General features: G+C 46.3%; 1 protein-coding gene across 6 annotated transcripts in view; it reads left to right on the top strand.

The window, feature by feature from the left end:
* LOC124616789 overlaps positions 1 to 27,367 on the top strand; it is a 125,772-nt gene that overhangs the window by 53,846 nt on the left and 44,559 nt on the right. For all 6 annotated transcript variants that reach the window (XM_047145213.1, XM_047145208.1, XM_047145212.1 and 3 more), the window contains one exon: positions 7,317 to 7,434. In XM_047145213.1, coding sequence (XP_047001169.1) covers positions 7,317 to 7,434 — 118 coding nt within the window. The remainder of the gene's footprint in view (positions 1 to 7,316; positions 7,435 to 27,367) is intronic.

Genomic DNA, 27,367 nt, shown 5'->3' on the forward strand with positions numbered 1-27,367 from the left:
CAATAGTGTTTCTCGAAAAGAAGGGCGCCTTCCCTCCAAGGATTCCCATTTGAGTAACCGAAACATCTCCTTAACACTTACATTTTGTTGAAACCTACCAGGAACAAAACTAGCAGCCCTCCTCTGAATTTCTTCAATGTCTTCCTTCATCCGACTTGGCGCGGATTCCAAACCCTTGAGCAGTACTCAAGAACAGGTCGCACCAGCGTCCTATATGTGGTCTTCTTTACAGATGAACCACTCCTTCCTACAATTCGCCCAATAAATGGAAGTCAACCATTTGCCTTCCCTATCACAATTTTCATATGCTTGTTCCACCTCATATTGCTTTGCAGCATTTCGCACAGATATTTAAACTGATTTGATTGTGTCAACAGGACATTACAGGTTTGTTCTTCCTTCTCATCCACATTAACTTACATTTTTCCACATTTAGGGCTAGCTGCCATTCGACAAACGTCCACTTTGTCTTGCATCTTCCTACATTCACTCAAGTTTGACTTCTTACCGTACACCACGGCATCATCAGCAAACTACAGCAGACTGCTGCCCACTCTGTCCACTAAATCGTTTATGGATATAGAGTACAGCAGCAGTCCTGTCACACTTCACCAGGGAACTCCTGATGCTACCCTTGTTTCTGATGAACACTCACCATCAAGGGTAACATGCTGGGTTCTATTATATAAGAAGTCTTCAAGACACTCACATATTTGAGAATTACTCCATATGCTTGTACCTTCATTAACAGCCTGCATAGGAGCACTGTGTCCCCTCCCCCTCCCCCCCCACCCTGCTCCTCCTCCTCCTCCTCCTCCTCCTCCTCCTCCTCCTGTCGTCACCATAGCCACTACCCACAATAGAGCATCTGCCCCTGCCCCTGTCCATAAGCACGTCAATTGTTGCTTAACTCTGCACTCACATGCACACGCCTTGTTGACTCTTCCCCTCCCCACTCTTCCCTTGGCCCTTCCCCTCTCATCCTCTGCTCTCCCCCCTCTTCCTTTGGCCCTTCCCCTCTCACCCTTTGCCCTGACCCCCTCTCACCCTTTGCCCTGACCCCCTTTCACCCTTTGCCCTGACCCCCTTTCACCCTTTGCCCTGACCCCCTTTCACCCTTTGCCCTGACCCCCTTTCACCCTTTGCCCTGACCCCCTTTCACCCTTTGCCCTGACCCCCTTTCACCCTTTGCCCTGACCCCCTTTCACCCTTTGCCCTGACCCCCTTTCACCCTTTGACCTGCCCCCCTCTCTTCCTTCAGACCTTCCCCTTTCACCCTCTTCCCTGCCCCCTCTCTTCTTCAGCCCTTTTCCCCTCTCTACCTTTGGCTCTTCCCCTCTCTACCTTTTGCTCTTCCCCTCTCTACCTTTGGCTCTTCTCCTCTCTACCTTTGGCTCTTCTCCTCTCTACCTTTGGCTCTTCCCCTCTCTCTACCTTTGGACCTTACCTTCTATCTTCCTTTGACCCTTCCCCTCTGACCCTCTGCCCTTCCCCACCCTCTTCCTTTGTCCCTTCCCCCTCGTTCTCTACCCGTCCCCCCCTCTTCCTTTGTCCCTTCCCCCTCGTTCTCTACCCGTCCCCCCCTCTTCCTTTGTCCCTTCCCCCTCGTTCTCTACCCGTCCCCCCCTCTTCCTTTGTCCCTTCCCCCTCGTTCTCTACCCGTCCCCCCCTCTTCCTTTGTCCCTTCCCCCTCGTCCTCTGCCCTTCCCCCTCGTCCTCTGCCCTTCCCCCTCGTCCTCTGCCCTTCCCCTCGTCCTCTGCCCTTCCCCTCGTTCTCTGCCCTTCCCCCCCTCGTTCTCTGCCCTTCCCCCCCTCGTTCTCTGCCCTTCCCCCCCTCGTTCTCTGCCCTTCCCCCCCTCGTTCTCTGCCCTTCCCCCCCTCGTTCTCTGCCCTTCCCCCCCTCGTTCTCTGCCCTTCCCCCCCTCGTTCTCTGCCCTTCCCCCCCTCGTTCTCTGCCCTTCCCCCCCTCGTTCTCTGCCCTTCCCCCCCTCGTTGTCTGCCCTTCCCCCCCTCGTTGTCTGCCCGTCCCCCCCTCGTTGTCTGCCCGTCCCCCCCTCGTTGTCTGCCCGTCCCCCCCTCGTTGTCTGCCCGTCCCCCCCTCGTTGTCTGCCCGTCCCCCCCTCGTTGTCTGCCCGTCCCCCCCTCGTTGTCGGCCCGTCCCCCCCTCGTTGTCGGCCCGTCCCCCCCTCGTTGTCGGCCCGTCCCCCACTCGTTGTCGGCCCGTCCCCCACTCGTTGTCGGCCCGTCCCCCCCTAGTTGCCTGCCCTCCCCCCTCGCTCTTCTTCTCTTCGTCCCTCACCCTCTCCCCTTCTTCTCTTCGTCCCTCACCCTGTCCCTCTCTCCCCCCGTCCCTCCCTCTCTCCCCCCGTCCCTCCCTCTCTCCCCCCGTCCCTCCCTCTCTCCCCGCGGTGCCTCCCTCTCTCCCCCCTGTGCCTCCCTCTCTCCCACCATCTCCTTCGTCACTCCCCCACTCCCCTTCGTCCCCCGCCTCTCCCCCACTCCCCTTCGTCCCCCGCCTCTCCCCTTTGCCCCTCCCCCTATGCTTTCCCCATTGTCCCTCCCCCCTCCTTTTTCTTGCACCCCGTCCCCTTGCCACGCCCCCTGCTCTTTCGTCCCCCTACCCTTCGTCCCTCTTCCCTTCATCCCTCTTCCCTTCGTCCCTCTTCCCTTCGTCCCTCTTCCCTTCGTCCCTCTTCCCTTCGTCCCTCTTCCCTTCGTCCCTCTTCCCTTCGTCCCTCTTCCCTTCGTCCCTCTTCCCTTCGTCCCTCTTCCCTTCGTCCCTCTTCCCTTCGTCCCTCTTCCCTTCATCCCTCCCCCTCCTCTTCCTGCCCCCTCCACACCTCGTCCCTCCACCTCACCCTCTCCCCTTCCTCCCTGCCCTTCCTGCCCCTCTCCTTCGTGCCCCCCCTCCCCACTTCGTTCCTCCCCATCACCCTCTTCCCTTCGTGCCTCCCCGTCGCCCTCTGCCCTTCGTCCCTCCCTGTTGCCGTCTGCCCTTCGTCCCTCCCCGTCTCCCTCTCCCCTTCGTCCCTCCCACTCTCCCCTTCGTCCCTCCCACTCTCCCCTTGTCCCTCCCACTCTCCCCTTGTCCCTCCCACTCTCCCCTTGTCCCTCCCACTCTCCCCTTGTCCCTCCCACTCTCCCCTTGTCCCTCCCACTCTCCCCTTGTCCCTCCCCTCCCCCTCACCTCTTAGTCCCTCCCCTCCCCCTCACCCGTTAGTCCCTCCCCTCCCCCTCACCCGTTAGTCCCTCCCCTCCCCCTCACCCGTTAGTCCCTCCCCTCCCCCTCACCCGTTAGTCCCTCCCCTCCCCCTCACCCGTTAGTCCCTCCCCTCCCCCTCACCCGTTAGTCCCTCCCCTCACCCTCACCCGTTAGTCCCTCCCCTCACCCTCACCCCTTAGTCCCTCCCCTCACCCCTCACCCCTTAGTCCCTCCCCTCACCCCTCACCCCTTAGTCCCTCCCCTCACCCCTCACCCCTTAGTCCCTCCCCTCCCCATCACCCCTTAGTCCCTCCCCTTCCCCTTTCCTTCTGTCCCTTCCACTCCCCTTCCCTTTTGTCCCTCCCCTTCCCCTTCCCTTTTGTCCCTTCCCCTACCCTTCCCTTTTGTCCCTTCCCCTACCCTTCCCTTTTGTCCCTTCCCCTACCCTTCCCTTTTGTCCCTTCCCCTACCCTTCCCTTATGTCCCTCCCCCGACCCTTCCCTTTCGTCCCTCCTCTTCTGTCCCTCCACTTCCCTTCCCCTCCATCCCTCAACTTCCCTTCCCCTCCGTCCCTCAACTTCCCTTCCCCTCCGTCCCTCCACTTCCCTTCCCCTCCATCCCTCCACTTCCCCTTCCCTCTTTCGTCCCTCCCTCTCTCCCCGTCCCCCTTTCGGCCCTCTGCCCGTCCCCCTTTCGGCCCTCTGCCCGTCCCCCTTTCGGCCCTCTGCCCGTCCCCCTTTCGGCCCTCTGCCCGTCCCCCTTTCGGCCCTCTGCCCGTCCCCCTTTCGGCCCTCTGCCCGTCCCCCTTTCGGCCCTCTGCCCGTCCCCCTTTCGGCCCTCTGCCCGTCCCCCTTTCGGCCCTCTGCCCGTCCCCCTTTCGGCCCTCTGCCCGTCCCCCTTTCGGCCCTCTGCCCGTCCCCCTTTCGGCCCTCTGCCCGTCCCCCTTTCCGCTCTCCCCTCCCTACCCCCTCCCTCTTACCGCCCTCCCTCTTACCGCCCTCCCCTCCCTACTCCCTCCCTCTTTCCGCCCTCTCCTCACTGCCCCCTCCCTCTTTCGGCCCTCCCCTCCCTACTCCCTCCCTCTTTCGGCCCTCCCCTCCCTACCCCCTCCCTCGTTCCGCCCTCCCCTCCCTATCACCTCCCTCTTTCCGCACTCCCCTCCCTATCACCTCCCTCTTTCCGCCCTCCCCTCCCTACCCCGCCATCTTTCGGCCCTCACCCACCCCACCCCACCCCCTCCCTCTTTCGGCCCTCCCCTACCCCAACCCTGCCCCTCCTGCATTCCCCCACCATACCCCCCTCCCTCCTTCAGCCCTCCCTCTCCCTACCCCCTTCCTCCTTCAGCCCTCTCTCCTTCAACCCTCCCCCCTCCCTCCTTCGACCCTCCCCCCTCCCTCCTTCGACCCTCCCCCCTCCCTCCTTCGACCCTCCCCCCTCCCTCCTTCGACCCTACGCCCTCCGTACCCCTCTCCCTCCTTGGACCTTACCCCCTCCCTACCCCTTCCCTCCTTCGACACTACCTCCTCCCTACCCCCCTCCCTCCTTTGACCCTCACCTCTCCCTACCCCCTCCCTCCTTTAACCCTCCCCCTCCCTACCCCTCCCTCCTTTGACCCTCCCCCTCCCTACTTCCTCCCTCCTCCGACCCTCCCCCTCCCTACTCCGACCCTCCCCCCTCCCTTCTTCCTCCCTCCTCCGGCCGCCCCCCCTCCCTTCTTCCTCCCTCCTCCGGCCGCCCCCCCTCCCTTCTTCTTCCCTCCTCCGGCCGTCCCCCCTCCCTTCTTCCTCCCTCCTCCGGCCGTCCCCCCTCCCTTCTTCCTCCCTCCTTCGACCCTCCCCTCCCTTCTTCCTCCCTCCTTCGACCCTCCCCCTCCCTTCTTCCTCCCTCCTTCGACCCTCCCCCTCCCTTCTTCCTTCCTCCTTCGGCCATCCCCCCTCCCTTCTACCTCCCTCCTTCGGCCCTCACCCCTCCCTTCTTCCTTCCTCCTTCGGCCCTCCCCCCTCCCTTCTTCCTCCCTCCTTCGACCCTCCCCCTCCCTTCTTCCTCCCTCCTCCGGCTGTCCCCCCTCCCTTCTTCCTCCCTCCTCCGGCCGTCCCCCCTCCCCTCTTCCTCCCTCCTCCGGCCGTCCCCCCTCCCCTCTTCCTCCCTCCTCCGGCCGTCCCCCCTCCCCTCTTCCTCCCTCCTCTGGCCGTCCCCCCTCCCCTCTTCCTCCCTCCTCTGGCCGTCCCCCCTCCCCTCTTCCTCCCTCCTCTGGCCCTACCCCCTCCCCTCTTCCTCCCTCCTCTGGCCCTCCCCCCTCCCCTCTTCCTCCCTCCTCTGGCCCTTCCCCCTCCCCCCTTCCTCCCTCCTCTGGCCCTCCCCCCTCCCTTCTTCCTCCCCCCTCCCTTCTTCCTCCCCCCTCCCTTCTTCCTCCCTCCTAAGCCCCTCCCTTCTTCCTCCCTCCTTCGGCCCTCGCCCCTCCCTTCTTCGGCCCTCGCCCCTCCCTTCTTCGGCCCTCGCCCCTCCCTTCTTCCTCCCTCCTTCGGCCCTCCCTTCTTCCTCCCTCCTTCAGCCCTCGCCCCTCCCTTCTTCCTCCCTCCTTCAGCCCTCGCCCCTCCCTTCTTCCTCCCTCCTTCGGCCCTCCCTTCTTCCTCCCTCCTTCGGCCCTCGCCCCTCCCTTCTTCCTCCCTCCTTCGGCCCTCGCCCCTCCCTTCTTCCTCCCTCCTTCGGCCCTCGCCCCTCCCTTCTTCCTCCCTCCTTCGGCCCTCGCCCCTCCCTTCTTCCTCCCTCCTTCGGCCCTCGCCCCTCCCTTCTTCCTCCCTCCTTCGGCCCTCGCCCCTCCCTTCTTCCTCCCTCCTTCGGCCCTCGCCCCTCCCTTCTTCCTCCCTCCTTCGGCCCTCGCCCCTCCCTCTTTCGGCCCTCCCCCCTCCCTTCTTCCTCCCTCCTTCGGCCCTCCCCCCTCCCTTCTTCCTCCCTCCTCTGGCCCTCCCCCCTCCCCTCTTCCTCCCTCCTCTGGCCCTCCCCCCTCCCCTCTTCCTCCCTCCTCTGGCCCTCCCCCCTCCCCTCTTCCTCCCTCCTCCGGCCGTCCCCCCTCCCTTCTTCCTCCCTCCTTCGGCCCTCGCCCCTCCCTCCTTCGGCCCTCCCCCCTCCCTTCTTCCTCCCTCCTTCGGCCCTCCCCCCTCCCTTCTTCCTCCCTCCTTCGGCCCTCCCCCCTCCCTTCTTCCTCCCTCCTTCGGCCCTCCCCCTCCCTTCTTCCTCCCTCCTTCGGCCTTCCCCCTTCCCTTCTTCCTCCCTCCTGCCTCCCTCCTTCGGCCCTCCCCCCTCCCTCCTTCCTCCCTCCTTCGGCCCTCCCCCCTCCCTCCTTCCTCCCTCCTTCGGCCCTCCCCCCTCCCTCCTTCCTCCCTCCTTCGGCCCTCCCCCCTCCCTCCTTCCTCCCTCCTTCGGCCCTCCCCCCTCCTTTCTTCCTCCCTCCTTCGGCCCTCCCCCCTCCTTTCTTCCTCCCTCCTTCGGCCCTCCCCCCTCCTTTCTTCCTCCCTCCTTCGGCCCTCCCCCCTCCCTTCTTCCTCCCTCCTTCGGCCCTCCCCCCTCCCTTCTTACTCCCTCCTTCGGCCCTCCCCCCTCCCTTCTTACTCCCTCCTTCGGCCCTCCCCCCTCCCTTCTTACTCCCTCCTTCGGCCCTCCCCCTCCCTCCTTTGGCCCTCCCCCCTCCCTCCTTCGGCCCTCCCCCCTCCCTCCTTCGGCCCTCCCCCCTCCCTCCTTCGGCCCTCCCCCCTCCCTCCTATCGGCCCTCCCCCCTCCCTTCTTCCTGCCTCCCCCCTCCCTTCTTCCTCCCTCCTTCGGCACTCCCCCCTCCCTCCCTCGCCCCGTGTGTCCCCCTCTCTTTGGCCCCTGAGTGCCCCTCACTGTTGGTGCTTGCGTCCCCTCCCCTTTGGCTATTCCCAACTCTCCCACAGCTCTTACCCCTTGACCTGTCTCCTTGCCCTACTCCTCGCTGTTTCCCCCTTGCTCTCCACCTCAAGCATTTGGTTCTTGCTGAGATACTTCGTGGGAATGGTATATTAATATGTGCAATCTCGGGTTTATTGACGAATGTACAGTGAGTACTGTAGCTAATACCTTTACTACTTTTTTTCAGTGCTTCATCAGATGATCCTTTTAGGGACTCTTTCAGCAAATTGCAAGATTTGGAGTATTTTGATACTGATTCATCTAGCTGGGATCAAAGTGCAGCTAGCTTCATGTCTTGGTCTGATGTAAGTTGTTATTGTTTGCATTTCTTTTTTGGTAATTTTGTACTTACCTTAGGTAGGAAGATAACTAATAAATTTAATGTTTTATACACTTAAATTGTTAGTGATAATGTAGGTTTTTGTGCATAAGCTTTCCAGGTTGAATACAACTAATTGGAATCCCAATATATTGTAGTGTACTAGATAATGGGATATGACTTAATTCCTGAAATACTTGGCCAGCATTAGTTGAACTCAGGTTTTATGACACAAGGAACTTCAACCATAAAATTAATTGAGGGAGGATCGGAAAGTAATAAACAATAATTTTTTATCCCCTGGTACTGCAGCTGGCATGTTGAAATTTCCTGAGAATATAGTTTGAAGTTTGCACTATAGAGGGAATCTTGTTTTCACATGCTGCTCTAGCAGGAGAAGCCTGAGCTACAAAACAAAAATGGCGCACATGTTACCTTTGTCAACTTGTGAAGAGCTGCACAGTGTAGTTGAATATTTGTGGGCCAAAGGGCATAAACCAAGTGAAATTCAGAGGGACATGTGTAACATGCACGGGGATGACTGTGTGGACAAAAAAGATGTCTCCAGATGGTGTCCATTCTTCCAAGAGGGCCATGTGAACCTTAGTGATTAATCACTCGCTGGGCAGCTGGTAACAGCTGCAACTCCACAAAGTGTCAGACCCATTGAGACAGCAATTTTGAAAGACTGGCATGTGCAGCTGCGAATATTATTGCAAAAGTTCAACATTTCCTATGATGCAGTGTACAAAATTGGTCATGACACATTGAAATTTTGTAAAGTTGTTTCTTGCTGGATACCTAAGAACCTGACAGACAACCACAACGTTTGGCGAGTGATGATAAATGTGGATCACTTAATGCATTCCCTACAAATGGGCATGATGTTATGAAAGGAATTGTCACTGGTGATGAGTTGTGGGCATACCACTGCATGCCCTTAAACAAGCAGGCTTCTATGGAGTGGAAACATGCCGGTTCCCAAGTATCAAAAGAATTCAAAGTGATTCAGTCTGTTAGGAAAGTGCTTGTGACAGTCTTCCGGGATGTGCATGTTGTGATGGTGTGTTATTGGTGGACTTGGCTCAACGCAGCTCCGCTGTAAATACTACTGTCTACATTAAAACGTGCTTAACTTGACAAATGACACAACTTTAATGCTGACGGTGTCAGACTTCATCATGACTATGCCCGCTACCATGTTGTTGCTCCTGTTCATGAGAAAATTTGGATGGGAAGTGCTCCAACATCCACCATACAATCCGGATCTTGCACCATTGGACTTTCATCTGTTTGGTTCCATGAAGAAATTCCTGACCGCCCGACGCTTTGCGATAGATGCAGAAGTGAAGTCAGCAGTACACCGATGCCAATACTCTAACCAAACAAACTTTTACGAACAGGGAATATTGACATGGGGTGAAGCTGACCAACACAGATCTCTAATTTTCCAATTTGTCACATGACAAGGTGGTAAAGACCAGAAGTTTTATTACTACAGCTCAGTACATGTGCTCTGATTATCTGTTATGTGATGATTATGGTTTGCAAGGTGACTTTAGTTGTTCTGAAACTTCATCAGTAATTGAAACATAAATATGGCATAATAATTAAATTTTAATACTAATTTCAGAATAACATTCAATGAAAGTTTAAGAACAAAAGAATTGCTTTCTGAAATTCCAAAGAAACACCCACAAAAACATTTACTGTTCACTGAATTACATGTCGACAAAAAGGAAAAAAAAATCCTGCATTGTTCTGATAAATCTGCAGATTCTTTACAACATCTAAAACACAATTGTGTCTCTCATCAGTTACAGGCCACACAAAATGAACTGTGTAACATTTAGCTGTTCTTGGCATTTTATAACAACTTTTGAATAGTAAGTAGGAGGATGGTTTTATAAGTCAGTAAAAAAAGCAGGAAAAATTTTTTGTTTTGTAAACAACTAACCTTATTTCTCGACAGAGTCCCTGTGAGAGATATATGCTTGGTCCAGCAATCCTGCTGCTTTTTTGTTCCATTGGAAAAGTAGGTTTTGTCAAACTCCGCAACATACTCATTGAGTGCAGTTATCACTTTAACATTTGATGAAAATTTCTTCCCAGCAAGCCAAAGTTTCAAGTTAGGGAAGAGGAAGAAGTCATTTGGAGCTAAGTCTGATGAGTAGAGTGGATGAGGAACCAATTCAAAGCCCAGTTCATGCACTTTTGCCATTCTTATTGCTGATGTGTGAGATGGTGCATTATCCTGGTGAAAGAGCACTTTTTTGCATGCCAACCTTGGTCTTTTTTTCAGCCAACACAATTTTCAAAAAATCCGAAATGAAGCATAATAGGGTCCAATTAGGATTCTGTCTGTTTCCAATAATCTCTGAGAATTATTCCGTGAGAATCCCAAAAAATACTGGCCATCTCCTAATCAACAGAGAAAATGGTCTTTGACTTTTTTGATGCACTTTCATCAGCATTTGTCAATTATTTTGTGCCATTTTGATTCTGGTGAGTAGTGATGGATCCAGGTTTCATTAGCAGTCACAAACTGGAGCAAAAAGTCTTGTAGATTGTGATTAAAGTTTGCTAGACATTGTGTTGAAATGTTGTGCCTGTTGTACTTTTGGTCAACTGTGAGCAATCAGGGCACCCAACTTGCACACAGCTTCTTTGTAGTCAGTTCTCTATGCAGGATGCTATGTACTTGGTAAGTTGAGATGTGTAAAGTCTCATGAATTTTTATTCTGCAGTCTTGCATTACCATTTCGTGGATTTTGTCAATGATTTCTTTTGGGGTGACCTCAAATGGACGACCAGAGTGTGGTTCATCTTACGTGCTTACCAGACCATGTTTAAATTCATTAATATAAAAAAAATGGTCTTCAATGATATTGCAGAGCCTTCATGAACTTAATCCAGTTCTGTTTTGATATGTGCTGCAGTCCAGCCCTTCAAATGACAATGTTTCATAACAGCACAAAACTCGATTTTTTTTCCATTTCTAGTTGCAGTTGATACGCTAACCAATATGGACAGCTGTACACTGTACAGTGGTGAAATTCTTTATATGATCCTTGGAATAATCAAGCTTTCCAACCATGGAGACACATCAAAAATGTTTCATTCTTTCATGGAAATTTACCACAAAGTGTTAAACAGGTTGTATGCGTCCTGGAACGACCATGAAATCCAGGAAAAACTCAGAAATTTTTTTCATTGCTTTAATTTTCTGTTAAATTTTTGTAATTTTGAATGGTAAGAACTGATACCGTAATGAAGAATTATAGTTCAACTTGCTACTGCAGCAATAAAACATAAACGAGGGAATAACACTAGAATACATCAGCTGCAAAGAAAATGCTTTATTTACAACAACAAAACACAGCGTGCACACACACATGTGCACTGACAGCAATATGTGTCAAAACAGGGTTTATATAACTGGGGACAACTGGGTGATCTGGGAAAAACTTGGGAATTTTTTCATCTGGGAGGAAACTGGGAAAAACCTGGGAGTTTTTTTAGAATTCCAGGATTTAGTTTTCAGTTAAATTTTTGTAATTTTGAATGGTAAGAACCGATACGCTAATAAAGGCTATTATTGTATCCTACTACTGCAGAATAATACTGCCGCATTAAAACATGAACGAGAGAAAAAATGAAAATGAAACTTAAATTGCAAAGGAAATTTGCCATATAAAATAACACGTACAAGCGTCTGACCAACAGCAAAATGTGTCAAAGGCTTTCGGAAGACTACGCAGTGCTTCATAACAACAAATTGCCTCCGATGAGCGTGACGTCACAATTGTTTACATTAGACTCATTTAAACAGTTACGAGCAGGCTCATGCACATGCACAGTTGAGTCGCACCTTCTTCCACTTCTGGCTACAGAAATGTGGCTATTGGCTGTGTAAGCAGCAGTAGCAGCAACCACCCACATGCTACCCGGAAAAGTTTTATTGGGGTCACCCAAGCCGCCAGATTCATGCGTGCACAGCAGGCCCGGATCTAGTGGGGGGGGGGGGGGGGGAGGCAAACTGGGGTATCTGAAATGGGCAGCAGTTTTGGGGGAGGGGCAAAATTCATATTCTTGAGGAAAAAAACCTTGTTTCACAAAGCACCTAGCATCCAGCACACGTCGATCTATCGATTATTCATATGATTTTGAAACGCACCTCTGCTGGTTTTTGAACACATTCTAAGTTGATTTCTGAATGAATTATAAGTTGATTTTTGAATGTGTGCATAGTGTATGTGATGTCTCTGCCAGGGGAATCCTCATCGCATCTAGAAATAAACTTTCCTGCAGACAAAACGGGACTGGGCTATACGAGCTGAGCACAATAAAGCCGAACCGGTGAATGCTAACCGCTGCTTGTTAATGTGGTTGATTCGGTTTGTGAATGTTCAGAGTTGTTCTAATTACTAGAGAAATCCATAGATTCAGACCACCAGAGTGGAAATAAACGACTAACAGGAACAACAGGTAAGAAAGATTACGTATCTTCTTCTCGGTGTATCCAAGAAAGTGAAATTTTGACAGAAAATTTCTGGCTAGATTGCTACACTAGACAGGGCCAGTCATAGTCCCTGGCTAGCAACCGCGTAAGTTCCATTCTGGGAGTAGTGCGGAAAATGCATTGTACTAACACGTAATTACGCCTAATCGGAGAATAATCGCTGGATAACTAAACTGGAGATTGTGCCAGGGTTTAAACCGGAGAATGAGTTTTGACAGTGGTAGGAATAGTTACAGAATTAGTGATGACAAGACTGTTTGTTAGAACGAGGAAGGAGAAGAACGGGGACATCACACAAATTATGGAAGAATATGATGATTCCAAATTTATACAAAAATTTCGTTCTACTACTTTTCGGTGGTCTCGTCGATGAGAAACTGTAGCATATGAATGAAATGTGAAACTGTTTCCTAACGTAAAGCGTTTTGCTTGTAGTAGGCCAAATGGTTATTTCATATTGGTACTTGAATTATATTCTGACGTATTATAAAAATGATCATTATTGCCAAAACAGTCTCACTTATTTGGTGTGTGTTACAATTGCTGAAATATTAGAAAGACCTAATTTGTTTTCTCCAGTACATAGTGACAAAATAGACGTAATCAGATCGAGAAACCACCCCAGTCTTGGGTACTATTTGTACTAAGAGCTTTTTCATTATTAGACGACATTTCTATTTTTTCATGTAGCGAAACATTTGACAAACTTTGATAAGGTAATAGTTCTTTCGCAGAAAGGAAAGCACATCATGTAAAACTGTAGCGAGATTAGAGTTAAAAATCACTAGGACCTAAGGATTGAAGAAATGTGTACTGTCATGCCTGTCTCTTGTCTTTACTGGTTTTAGGTATCCTATATTTAATTTTATGTCACACAGAAGAGCAAGTTATTTGCTAATAGGCAATAAAGAGTCCAGATTTTCTGAAGAGTTCTTGTTCTCCCAGTTACAAATAATCCTATCCAGTATTAATTGCGAGGTTTTTAGTATATAAAAAAAAAGTGGGGCAGGATGTCAAACCGGCTGACTGGAAGCAGGAGAGGCACTACAGGACATTTTAAATTCCACTGTCCTGAAATAGTTTGATGGCATCCATTACAAAATATACACAAGTTTGAGTTCCACAGAGCGAAATACAGTGACATGCGTATGAGAATGGTGTTTGAAGAGGCGTGGCATTGCACTGCACACTTAAGACCAAATAATGTGTCATACATTTCCTCGGAGATATACGTTTTATGTATCTGACTCTTCAGAAAGATGGGCGCTACAAAATGAACTTATTTTTGAAAAGTTTTTTTTAATTTTTGACGTTCTGATGGGCAGAGCAGTCTGAGTTATAGTGGTGGGGAGGAAGGGGGGGGGAGAAGAGTCTCCACGTGACCCGTGGTTACATTTAGCGATTTTTCTGTTTCCTCTTCATTTACTATTCTCACATTAAACGAAAACTAGATGAATTTCTGTGGCTAGAAGCTATCAAATTAATTAAAATACATTCACATAATTACGAAAGCCTAAAATATGTTACTAGTTTCAGATTTTGTTTTATTTCCACCTTTCTGACAGTCAAGCATTAATTGCATTGCAAAACAATAAAGTTATTTTTGTTGGTTTGCTAAAGAAATTCGGCTTTTATTAAGCTTTCCTGCTGAGTTGACTAGTTTCAACTGTTTGCTGCATTTCAAGTGCACGTTTTCATGTGGCATTATGCCATAATAAAGAACCAAACATGAGATAATACAGTACTAGTACTTCAAGAAAATTGACATCCTGAAAGCCACACTGAAAAGCTTCATATCAGGTCGAGGCGTACATCATTGGGAATCTGGACATATGAACGTGCACTGTAAGGCGAACTATGAATTTTAGTATGGTTCACGAAATTCCGACGCTCTTGGAGTATACTGTGGTGCCTTGTGTTTCTTTTATGACATAATGTAAGATCTTTTAATGTTTTACACATATGAACAAATGGGCTTCCTACGTCACTGTTGCTGCACAAGCGCAGTGACGCCTCTTATCTGGCACTCTCTGGCAACTTTTGCAAATTTATATATGTGTACATATAAGTAGGAATAATAAGAAAGGGTACATAACTAAAGAGAGTAATAGAAATCAATTATTTTCAATTAATGCCCAAATTTTAGTTTTTAGAGTTTCTCTCCTTTGAGTCCATATTAAGCTGAACTTAACTTCCTTGTAGTAGAGATCTACACACTCCATGTTAGATGCTTCTTCTTCTGATGCCGCAAAGCTTATTCTTCTTGACTGTGTAGGTAATGTAAATTTCATGTATCGGACTTCTTCTATATACATGCAGGCTGCATTGGTGACATGACATTTACGTATTGCACGGAAGAAAGGAAAACTTTCGTGGTTTTGCATAAAAAAAAAAAAAAAAAAAAAACATGCAGCGGGCGCATGGTTTTAAATTTTTGTTATAGTTTGGTGGGACTTTTCCTTATGTACCTATACAATTGCCCCCACACTGTGACATGTAATGGAGATGCACAGTGTTTTGTATAAACTCGTACAGCTTATTTAAGTTTGTGCCGAAGGGGTACAATGACCTTTATTTGTCAGTGCATTTCTCTTTGTATTTTTGGGTTGGATATGTCAGCTTGTCTTGCTTACACATTATCTTACAGGAAATACATAATTTACATGTTGTTGTTGTTGTGGTCTTCAGTTCTGAGACTGGTGTGATGCAGCTCTCCATGCTACTCTATCCTGTGCAAGCTTCTTCATCTCCCAGTACCTACTGCAGCCTGCATCCTTCTGAATCTGCTTAGTGTATTCATCTCTTGGTCTCCCTGTACGATTATTACCCTCCACGCTGCCCTCCAGTACCAAATTGGTGATCCCTTGATACCTCAGAACATGTCCTACCAACTGATCACTTCTTCTAGTCAAGTTGTGGCACAAACTCCTCTTCTCCCCAATTCTGTTTACTACCTCCTCATTAGTTATGTGATCTACCCATCTAATCTCCAGCATTCTTCTGTACCACCACATTTCGAAAGCTTCTATTCTCTTCTTGTCTAAACTATTTATCGTCCATGTTTCACTTCCATACATGGCTACACTCCATACAAATACGAGGGCTATCCACTAAGTACATTACGTTTTGGAATTAAAAATAAATAAAGTATTGGAAATTTTTTTATTATATACAAATGAAACCCACACTTATATACTACTTTTCTACATAGTTGCCATTTAAATTAAGGCACTTATCATAGCGATGGACGAGCTTGGAAATTCCTTCGTCGTAAAATTCGGCCGCCTGCACCTTCAACCACGTGGTTACCTCTTCTTGAAGCTGTGCGTCGTCATCAAAACGCTGCATAGCCAACCACTTCTTCATTGCTGGGAATAAGTGGAAGTCGCTCGGTGACAGGTCAGGACTGTACGGCGGATGAGGAAACAACTCCCACTTAAAAGATTCGAGAACTTCACGAGTGGCATTTGACGTGTGGGCCCGGGCATTGTCGTGAATCAGCAAGATCTTTGAGCCCAACTTTCCCCTACGCTTGTTTTGTATTGCTCTTCTGAGGTTGTGCAGAGTTTGGCAATACCTTTGAGAGTTTATTGTAGTGCCTCTTTCCAGAAAATCCACAAAAATCACACCTTTTCTGTCCCAAAAGACAGTCGCCACGTGGTTGAAGGCACAGGCGGCCGAATTTTACGACGAAGGAATTTCCAAGCTTGTCAATCGCTACGATAAGTGCCTTAATTTAAGTGGCAACTATGTAGAAAAGTAGTATTTAAGTGTGGCTTTCATCTGTATATAATAAAAAAAATTTCCAATACTTTATATATTTTTAATTCCAAAATGTAATTTACTTTGTGGATAGCCCTCGTACTTTCAGAAACGACTTCCTGACACTTAAATCAATACTCGATGTTAACAAATTTCTCTTCTTCAGAAACGCTTTCCTTCCCATTGCCAGTCTACATTTTATATCCTCTCTACTTCGACCATCATCAGTTATTATGCTCCCCAAATAGCAAAACTCCTTTAGTACTTTAAGCGTCTCATTTCCTAATCTAATTCCCTCAGCAACACCCGATTTAATTCTACTACATTCCATTATCCTCGCTTTGCTTTTGTTGATGTTCATTTTATACCCTCCTTCCAAGACACTGTCCATTCCGTTCAACTGCTCTTCCAAGTCCTTTGCTGTCTCTGACAGAATTACAATGTCATCAGCGAACCTCAAAGTTTTTATTTCTTCTCCAGGGATTTTAATACGTACTCCGAACTTTTCTTTTTTTCGTTTGCTGCTTGCTCAAATACAGATTGAATAGCATCGGGGAGAGGCTACAACCCTGTCTCACTCCCTTCCCAACCACTGCTTCCCTTTCATGCCCCTCGACTCTTATAATTACCATCTGGTTTCTGTACAAATTGTAAATAGCCTTTTGCTCCCTGTATTTTACCCCTGCCACATTCAGAATTTGAAAGAGAGTATTCCAGTCAACATTGTCAAAAGCCTAAATGTAAATAGCCTTTCGCTCCCTGTATTTTACCCCTGCCACCTTCAGAATTTGAAAGAGAGTATTCCAGTCAACATTGTCAAAATCTTTCTCTAAGTCTACAAATGCTAGAAATGTAGGTTTGCCGTTCCTTAATCTTTCTTCTAAGATAAGTCGTAGGGTCAGTATTGCCTCACGTGTTCCAACATTTCTACGGGATCCAAACTGATCTTCACCGAGGCCAGCTTCTACCAGTTTTTCCATTCGTCTGTAAAGAATTCGTGTTAGTATTTTGCAGCTATGACTTATGAAACTGATAGTTCGGCAATTTTCACATCTGTCAACACCTGCTTTCTTTGGGATTGGAATTACTACATTCTCTTGAAGTCTGAGGGAATTTCGCCTGTCTCATACATCTTGCTCACCAGATGGTAGAGTTTTGTTAGTCCTGGCTCTCCCAAGGCTGTCAGTAGTTCTAATGGAATGTTGTCTACTCCCGGGGCCTTGTTTCGACTTAGGTCTTTCAGTGCTCTATCAAACTCTTCAAGCAGTATCACATCTCCCATTTCATCTTCATCTACCTCCTCTTCCATTTCCAAAATATTGTCCTCAAGAACATCACCCCTGTATAGACCCTCTATATACTCCTTCCACCTTTCTGCTTTCCCTTCTTTGCTTAGAACTGGGTTTCCATCTGAGCTCTTGATATTGATACAAGTGGTTCTCTTTTCTCCAAAGGTCTCTTTAATTTTCCTGTAGGCAGTATATCTTAACCCTCATGAGATAAGCCTCTACATCCTTACATTTGTCCTCTAGCCATCCCTGCTTAGCCATTTTGCACTTCCTGTCAGTATCTTTTTTGAGACGTTTGTATTCCTTTTTGCCTGCTTCACTTACTGCATTTTAGTATTTTCTCCTTTCATCAAGTAAATTCAGTATCTCTTCTGTTACCCAAGGATTTCTACCAGCCTTCGTCTTTTTACCTACTTGATCCTCTGCTGCCTTCACTATTTCATTCCTCAAAGCTACCCATTCTTCTTGTACTGTATTTCTTTCCCCCCATTCCTGTCAATTGTTCCCTTATGCTGTCCCTGAAACTCTGTATGTAACCTCTGGTTCTTTCAGTTTATCCAGGTCCCACCTCCTTAAATTCCCACCTTTTTGCTGTTTCTTCAGTTTTAATCTACAGTTCATAACCAATAGATTGTGGTCAGAGTCCACATCTGCCCCTGGAAATGTCTTACAATTTAAAACCTGGTTCCTAAATCTCTGTCTTACCATTATATAATCTATTTGAAACCTTTTAGTATCTCCTGGGTTCTTCCATGTATACAACCTTCTTTCATGATTCTTAAACCAAGTGTTAGTTATGATTATGTTGTGCTCTGTGCAAAATTCGACCAGGCGGCTTCCTCTTTCATTTCTGTCCCCCAATCCATATTCACCTACTATGTTTCCTTCTCTCCCTTTTCCTACACTCGAATTCCAGTCACCCATGACTATTAAATTTTCGTCTCCCTTCACTACCTGAATAATTTCTTTTATCTCATCATACATTTCCTCAATTTCTTGGGCATCTGCAGAGCTAGTTGGCATATAAACTTGTACTACTGTAGTTGGCATGGGCTTCGTGTCTATCTTGGCCACAATAATGCGTTCACTATGCTGTTTGTAGTAGCTTACCCGCATTCCTATTTTTTTATTCATTATTAAACCTACTCCTGCATTACCCCTATTTGATTTTGTATTTATAACCCTGTATTCACCTGACCAAAAGTCTTGTTCCTCCTGCCACCGAACTTCACTAATTCCCACCATATCGAACTTTAACCCATCCATTTCCCTTTTTAAATTTTCGAACCTACCTGCCCGATTAAGGGATCTGACATTCCACGCTCCGATCCGTAGAACGCCAGTTTTCTTTCTCTTGACAATGACTCCCTCTTGAGTAGTCACCGTCTGGAGATCCGAATGGGGGACTATTTTACCTCTGGAATATTTTACCCAAGAGGATGCCATCATCATTTAATCATACCGTAAAGCTGCATGCCCTTGCTTTCAGCCGTTCGCAGTACCAAAACAGCAAGGCCGCTTTGGTTAGTGTTACATGGCCAGATCAGTCAATCATGCAGGGAGGACAAATTACATATGGAATTATAATTTACCAAGTATTTACATGAGGGCACTCCAAGAGCGGTTACTCGTCTCTTTGCCAACATTGCTCGTCTCTGTGCGCATGTGCGCTAAATATGTTTGTTGACTGCGCAACAACCTTTAAATGTTCCACATATCATTGGGTACGGTCGTCTGCGATTCCACTCGCACTTTTAGTGTCGTTTTCACTCTGAGTGCCGTATTATCCGTCGAATAGGTCGTTGGGACGTAGTTTTCAAACGTGAGTGCGATGCATGTGCGTTTACTTTTCAAGAACCAATGCTGTGGAAGATAATTCACCTTTCTTACGGCCTGGGAAGGATCTTCTCCGTTGTATCCACATTTTCTGTGGGGTGAATACGGCACATCAACACCTGACATCTAGGTAAGTGGTGCTAGCACAATTGTAGTTTGCTGATTAATATATCAGACATTGTGTAGCATGACATTACCATAAATGATTTGTTGCACTATTGCACAAGTGTTAGGATACCACTAACTATTTCGTTGTTCAATTTGGCATAGTCCTTGAGTTTTTTTCCCTTTCTGTTAATTTTTCAACTTTATCTTTTACATATGGCTCGATATACACTTAAAATTCACATAAACATTTTGACATAACAATGCATATTACAATCGCTTACATCTAAGGCTGACACTTCACCCATTATTTGTATCAAACGTAGAAAATTCTTAAATACTAAAACATTACAAAATTCCTTTACCAATTACAGTTACTGGTTGTTTGTTAACTTCAAAAAAATTAACAAGTAGTTTATTTACATTCCTTTACATTGTGTTACTATATGTGCATTTAATGCATCCGCATTTTTTATTTTCCAGTCATGCGTACATCAGTTATGAGAGTTTAATATTTTCACAAGGAGAAACAGAGAAAAACAATTTAATCAGGATTTTACATTATGCATTGCTGACTTAACTGCACTTTGGCGCCGCTTCCTGCATTGGGGAGGGAATAAGGAATACTATTCTACTCATTTATGGATTACTAAGGAAATGCTATTCATCCTTTCTTAAATCATTTATCAGGGACTCCCTTTTCATGGAACCGAAACATGTTAACGACTCGTGTACTATATACCATTGTGTTGCTTATAATTGTTTACGTGTAGCTTTGTGTTCGTAATGCAAAAGTTTTTGCATTACGCCGTGCTTATCTCTTTACGATTATGTGGAAATGATGTCGTTTATATTCTCATGTGACGTGATATGAGTTGATTAGTTTTATTTGAGGTCACTTGCCTCCATGTTTATGCGCACTTTGTAGTCAGAAGGTAGGGGTATTGTGTAGTTGCACTGCTACGATGTAGGTCATCTATTGCTGCTGGTATATTGTCGTAATCCTTTACTCCAGCACTGCAGCCAGCAGAGGAGCCACACCTGATCGCCCAGCCCCTCCCCATATAGTCTGTTGCGAGTCCATCCCGGCCAAGTAAAATGCGCCTCAGTAACTGTTTGATCCACATGACCTCCCCCCCTCCCCTGGTGCAACAGTTTGAGTACTTCCTACTGGAGGGACTGAGGAACCATTAAGTGAGCAGTGTCGCTTTCTGAATGCTTGAGAAGGGCGCCCATCTTCACTGAGATGGCTCAACGGTGCCCAAAATTGCGGGGTGCTACAGGATTGCAGATGTCCTTTTAATGCTATGAGGCCACCCATGGTGAACAAAGTCCAGAGCTATGCTCAAGCTGGTTCCAGTGCTGTTTCATTTAGTACACAGTTTAAAGCCACAGGGAAGCCTTCCAACAGATGAATCTCCTCAGATTCTATATGCAAGCAGGAGTCCTCTGACGTACAAAACTTGGCATTGGAGCCCACTGGTAGCTGGGACAGGAGGTCTACATTGAGACCTTAGTATTGGACCGATACAACAAATCACATTAATAATTAGACAACAGTAAGGCCCAACATGTCTTTGCTGTCCAGGCTGGTACGGGCTAAGAAGAACTGAATAGGCCCGTTAACAGCCTGTGGTCTGTAACCAAGTACAAATGGCACCCATACAAGTACTAGTGGAAGTGAATGACCCTGTACACAATAGCTAAAGCTTCATTTTCCAATTGCCTATAATTGCATTGCACCTTGTTCAAAGTTTTGGAGCCAAATGTGATTGGCCTGTAGTGGAGTCCACCCAATGTGACAGCACCTCTCTGATTCCATAGGAGAAGACGTCAAATGCCGGCACGGTAGCTCAGCTTGTTCGGTCAGAGTGCTGCGTGCTCTGTAATAAAAAAAAAAAAACTGAGGCAAGGAATCAACGATCAACTTGAACGGTTGTCTTGTGACGTCTGCCCAGACCAAACACAACAGACTATATGGGTAGAGGGGGGGGGGGGGGGTGGAACCTTGTTTTGATAACAGATCATATGGCATCACGAAATATAACTGTATCATCCGAACCTCGACTGGGCCAGAGCCAAACATGTTCGACTACTCGGACTGACAATACTCCGATCTGTCTCCTATAAATTTACCATGCCAAGAAATTTTAAGCTAAATGAACCAAGAATAATCAACCTTTCTTCAAATTGGCTGAACATATCATTCACTCATGTAAGTAATTACCCAAAAACTATAACAATACGAATGATCACCCATGAAACCAAATCAAGTAGATTACCAGTGATGAAATATTCTAAACAAGCTGCACAACTTGTGGCGTGTTTTTACCTACAAATGCAATGGTGGTTAACACACAATGCATAAAATTAATCAACAGAGCACACTAATTCGTAAAAGATTAAATGTAGAACAGAAAAACATGAAAATATAGGTAAACACTTACAGACTACATAAACAAAGAAACACAGGCAACTAAAAGCAAATGAAAAGAAACCAAAACTGTTTAACTCTTGTCTCATTAGTATTAGTTACTATTGTTTGTCGGAAAGTAATGGGATTGCAAAGTTTATATGGCTGTGAAAAGAAATAATTAATTGAATGAAACTAAGTTTTAACTATTGTGAATGTTTTTGAAGATAAAGCTGAACAGTATTACAATTTACAATTATGTAAAATGAATGACTAAGAAAATTTATTGTTTTTTCTATGTAAAGAATTTTTACATCACTGATTAGAACACTGTAGTTAGTGGTTTGTCTCAGTCCAAAAGGGGAATAAAAATGTATATCAGCATGTAGTGTTACCTTCATACACTGCAAGACCAGCAGGCTTGGTACAGTCAAAGTGTACAAGACATCGATCACTTAGAAGTTCACCTTTAAATCCTGAAAAGTGGTCTGACAATCAGTGGCCCAACCAAACGGAACACCCCTGTGGCACCTACGATTCAAAGGAGCCATGATCTGAGTGGCATGTGGTATGAAATGAATGCAGTATGTCAACTTTCCCCTGACTGCTTGCAGTTCTGATACATTTGAGGGAGCAGTCAAGTCACGAATGACTGCTAAATGTGACTGTGATGTATGAGTGTTGTGCACATCAACCACGTTACCCAGATACTCCATTTCTGTGTTGAAAAATGAAAACTTTGAATTGTTACACTTTAAACCTGCCTCCGATAACACTTTGAACGGTGCCTCCACGTTCTGCAAATTTTGAACTGACATGTGGCCAGAGATGACTGTGTCATACAAGTAATTAGTACACATGGTGCTTGCAATGTAAGTTGCTCCTACTACCTCTGAAAAATTGCTGGGTCCAGTGTGCTGCCGAATGATAAATACTGAAATTGGAAAAGATCCAGATATATGTTAGTTACAAAATTGTGTTTAGATCCCTTTCCAAATGCAGTTGCAGGTATGCCTCTTGTAAGTCAATCTTTGGAGGGGAGGGAGGGGGGGAAATCTTGCCCTAGCTTAACCATTAAATCTTCTGGGTGGGGAAAAGGAAAAGAATCAACCACAGTTTTCGGGTTAATATTAACATTGAAATCTACAGACCCGATGGCTTCAAAAGAACAACCAAAGTGAACGCCCATTGGCTGGCAGACACTGGTTTAATGACATAATAATCCTGCAACCTCTGCAGCTCAGTTGCCACCAGTCCCGTGAATTGTGGGGTACAGGATGGGCAAACGAAAACTTTGGCTGTACATTGTCTTGTAAAGTGATGAGGGTCTCAGACCCTTGTGTCTTGTTCAACTACCACCAAACAAAGAACTATATTTATCAAACAAGGCACTGACAGAGGCAAGTGGCACAGCTGCATTTGCTTGCAGCACATTGTCATGAATTGTTGATCCAAACAAGTCAACTTATTCACACCAAAAACATTTTTTCAGTCACGTGAACATAGAACACGAAACAAAACTGTATTTGTAGAACCACCGAAAGTGGCAGGCAAACTACACACATCTAAAACAGGATTGTTCTGCCCATTAAATGCTGAAAGTGTGGTACTGGCTGCTGTAGTGGAGGGCTACATGACTTCATACGTGGCAATATTAAGTATTGTAACAGTCACCCCTGTCTCTAATTGAAATTTCACATTTTTATTTGCCACATGCAAGTGTAAGAACAGTATATTAGATCAGCTGTCTATCACTGTAGAATGTTTGTCCTGGTAAGCAAATTGAGCTATGAACTGATATTCGTGCACGGATGCAGCAGAAACAATATTCACTTTTGTTGGGACAGAGTTCAACAGAGACATGGAAAACTGACTGGCATCCAGTTGCTGAAGACACACTGTCTGTACGTGGTCCCTTTTGCTGTAAGTGAAACACTTTGCCTGCTGTCATGTACTGTGCCCTGTCATGTGCACCGAAACAATGCGAACAAGGCTTCCTCGTTTGCACGGGCTGTGTCAGCTGGTGGCACCTCGCAGCTCTCAAAGGGGTGGGAGGACAGGTTGTGGGGAGGGGGCCTTTTTCCTCTTTCTTATTGGCATCCTGCAGTGCTGTGAGGACAGACAGAATCTTTTTGGTGGTCAACGGCTGGAGCGTCGATATAGATTGTCAGCAACATTGTATGCCTTCCAACAAAGTATTTAACTAAATAAATAATAGTATCTGACTCACTGATAATGATAAGTGTTGGCTGACTGACTTACACAACTGTCTGTTCATTTTGATAACTGAGGACCGTAGTTTACACTTTAACTCAGTACCAGCTACATGTCATTATCTTAATGAAAGATATCCTGCAACTGATTGGATCATGTTCCTGCAACTGACTGGATCGTTATCCTGCACACTTACTAATAGAGTAGATTCAAATTTGGTTTCATATATTAATTAATAATGTGAAAAAAATCAAAATCAGATAACCCAGAATTATAACAAGCAAAAGAGCAATTTGGTTTCACTCTGAGCTGTATTGCCAGAAAAAAGACAAATTTGTACATAGTTCACCATGTGATCAAAAGTATCCATACACCTGGCTGAAAATGACTTACAAGTTTGTGGTGCCTTCCATCAGTAATACTGGGATTCAATAAGGTGTTGGCCCACCCTTAGCTTTGATGACAGCTTCCACTCTCGCAGGCATACGTTCAGCCAGGTGCTGGAAGGTTTCTTGAGGAATGGCAGCCCATTCTTCATGGAGTGCTGCACTGAGGAGAGGTATCAATGTCAGTTGGTGAGGTCTGGCACGAAGTAGGTGTTCCAAAACATTCCAAAGGTGTTCTATAGGATTCAGGTCAGGGCTCTGTGCGGCCATCTCCATAACAGGGATGTTATTGTCATGTAACCACTCCGCCACGGCCGTGCGTTATGAACAGGTGCTCGATCGTCTTGAAAGATGCAGTCGTCATCCCCGAATTGCTCTTCAACAGTGGGAAGCGAGAAGGTGCTTAAAACATCAATGTAGGCCTGTGTTGTGATAGTGCCATGCAGAACAACAAGGGGTGCAAGCCTGCTCCATGAAAAACACGACCACACCATAACACCACTGCCTCCGAATTATACTTATGGCACTACAAACGCTGGCAGATGGCGTTCACCGGGCATTCGCCATACCTTCACCCTGCCATCAGATTGCCACATTGTGTACCGTGATTCATCACTCCACACAATGTTATTCCACTGTTCAATCGTATGCTCCGTGCACCAAGTGAGGCTCATTTGGCATTTACTGGCGTGATGTGTGGCTTATGAGCAGCCGCTCAACTGTGAAATCTGAGTTTTCTCACCTCCCACCTAACTTTTATAGAACTTGCAGTGGACCCTGATGCAGTTTGGAATGCCTGTGTGATGGTCTGGATAGATGCTGCCTATTACATGTTATGACCCTCTTCAACTGTCGGTGGTCTGTCAGTCAACAGATGAGGTCAGCCTGTATGCTTTTGTGTTGTACGTGTCCATTCACATTTCCACTTCAATATCACATTGAAAACAGTGGACCTACGAATGTTCAGGAGTGTGGAAATCTCATGTACAGTCATATGACTCAAGTGACACCCAATCACCTGACCACGTTTGAAGTCCGTGAGTTTCACGGAGAACCCCATTCTGCTCTCTCTCTCATGATGTGTAATGACCACTGAGGTCGCTGATATGACGTACCTGGCAGTAGGTGGCAGCGCAATGCACCTAATATGAAAAACGTATGTTTTTGGGGCTGTTCAGTTACTTTTGATCACGTAGTGTATTTCATGTAAATAATTTCTGCTTCTGTGAGGATTCCCAGAGCATACCAAAAATGGATAACAATGGAAAAGTTTTCCACACTGAATAATTAGCGAACGAGTTCTTCTAGTAGAAGTGGACATTTGTGGAATCCGAAAAATTAGGATTACATAAGTATGAGACTGAATTTCAGAAGTATTTGTCAATTAAAATTTGAACATTCTGGTACTTGGCAACTACTATATGAATAGTTTTTGAAACAGGAAGTTTTTGGAAAAAACAAAATGTTTGTGGAGATAAGGGAAGTGACTGCTTAAAAATTAGCTACACCAATTTAGCCAGAAAAATCTATTAGCTCACTGCTAATTTCATCATGTGTTCTCACTGCAAATTTCATCCTAACATGTTCCTGATGAAACTTAAATTAGAAATATTTCATTATAAAAACCAAGTGCACTATTGCTGCTCAGTGCTTGGCAAATTGCTCTATGAACAATAAAATTTCATGACCTGCTTGAGTAGTACCTTGGAAAGAGGTTAGAAGGCGAACATCAACAAAAATACCAGAAAGACAATGGAATGTTGTTGAATTTAATTGGGTGATGCTGACAGAATTAGATTAAGGAAATTATACACTGAAAGCAGTTGTTAGGTTTTGTTGGTTGAGCAGCAAAATAAGCGGTGTTGGACAAAGTAAAGAGGATATAAAATGTGAACTGGCACTAGTGATAAAATCATTTCTGAATGAGAAATTTTGGTTGTATTGAATATAAACTTGTGTCAGAAAGTTGGTTTTGATGGTATTTATTCTGTGTACAGGGGTTGGACAAAAATGTGGAAACACTGTGAGAAATGCATGTTTGAACATAAATGTAGATGTTGGCCAAATCTGTTGGTGGCACTGTTGTATCAAGTGTCAGTTGTAGTCAAAACAGTGTTCTTTGTAGTTGTGAGTGCATTATGTTAGAGCCAAGTGAATTCGAAAGTGGGCAAATTTTTGGTGCTCGTATGGTGGGTGCTTCTGTAATCAAGGTAGCCAAAGTGTTTGGTTTTCAAGAGGCACTGTAGTGAAGGTGTATGCTGTGTACAGGGAAAGTGGAAAAATGTCATCCATTAAGCCAGAACATGGACAAAGGTGTATGTTGAGTGACCTTGAGTGACGGTCATTGAAGAGGATAGTAACAAAAATAAAATTATGTAAACAGTCACTGCAGAACTGGGTAGCACACAGGCGAACCCTGTCAGCATCAAACAACATGAAGAGAGATCCAAACACACAGAATTGCAGGGAAGCTGGAATTTCCAAACCACGCATCAGTGATGTGAATGACCACAAAAGCAGTGCAGAAGCCGTAAAACCTGGACTATGGAGCAATGGAAGAAAGTTATTTGGCCAGATGAGTCTTGTTTCTCACTGTCTCCAACTTCTGGCTGAATTTATGTCTGCCGTACACTGTCCGAAGCCTATAATACAGTCTGCTTGCTGCCAAGAATAGAACATGGTGGGGGTTCAGTGATGGTTTGGGCAGTCATATAATTGTATTCTGCAAGGTCACATTCCTGCCAAAAAATTTGTGGAAGGTTTGGCTAATCATGTCCCTCCCATGGCACAATATTTGTTCCTCAACGGTGATGTTTCAATATGACAGTGCTCGTACTCATACAGCTTGGATCTTTCAGGACTGGTTTGTGAGCATGAAGATGAATTGTTGCGTCTCTCCTGACCACCAGTCAACATATCTTAGTGTTACTGAGAGACTTTGTGGTCTGCTTTGGAGAGAGGGGTGTGTGATCGCTATCCAACTCAGTCCTCATTAACTACATTTGCCACTATTTTGCGGAAGTTTGGCATAGTATTTTCTTGAAAACCAAACAGTACCCATATTTATCCATCCGAGATGACTGGAAGCTGCTTTGATTACCAACAGTTTTCCTACGCCATATTAAACATGGTAATGAGTTGTGTTTTTGGTGTTTCCATATTTTTGCCATCCACTGTAAGTGAAGCATGGACTACAAACAGTTCAGATAAAAAGAAACTAGAAGTTTTTGAAATGTGGCACTACAGGAGAATGCTAAAGATTAGATGGGTAGATTGCATAACTAATGAGGAGGTACTGAATCTAAGTGGTATGTTTTGTATGGTATGGCTAAAAGAAGGGATTGGTTGATAGGGTACATCCTAAAGCATCAAGAAATAGTCAGTTTGGTAAC

The sequence above is a fragment of the Schistocerca americana genome, chromosome 1 (assembly GCF_021461395.2).
Source record: "Schistocerca americana isolate TAMUIC-IGC-003095 chromosome 1, iqSchAmer2.1, whole genome shotgun sequence".
NCBI classification, from domain to species: domain Eukaryota; kingdom Metazoa; phylum Arthropoda; class Insecta; order Orthoptera; family Acrididae; genus Schistocerca; species Schistocerca americana.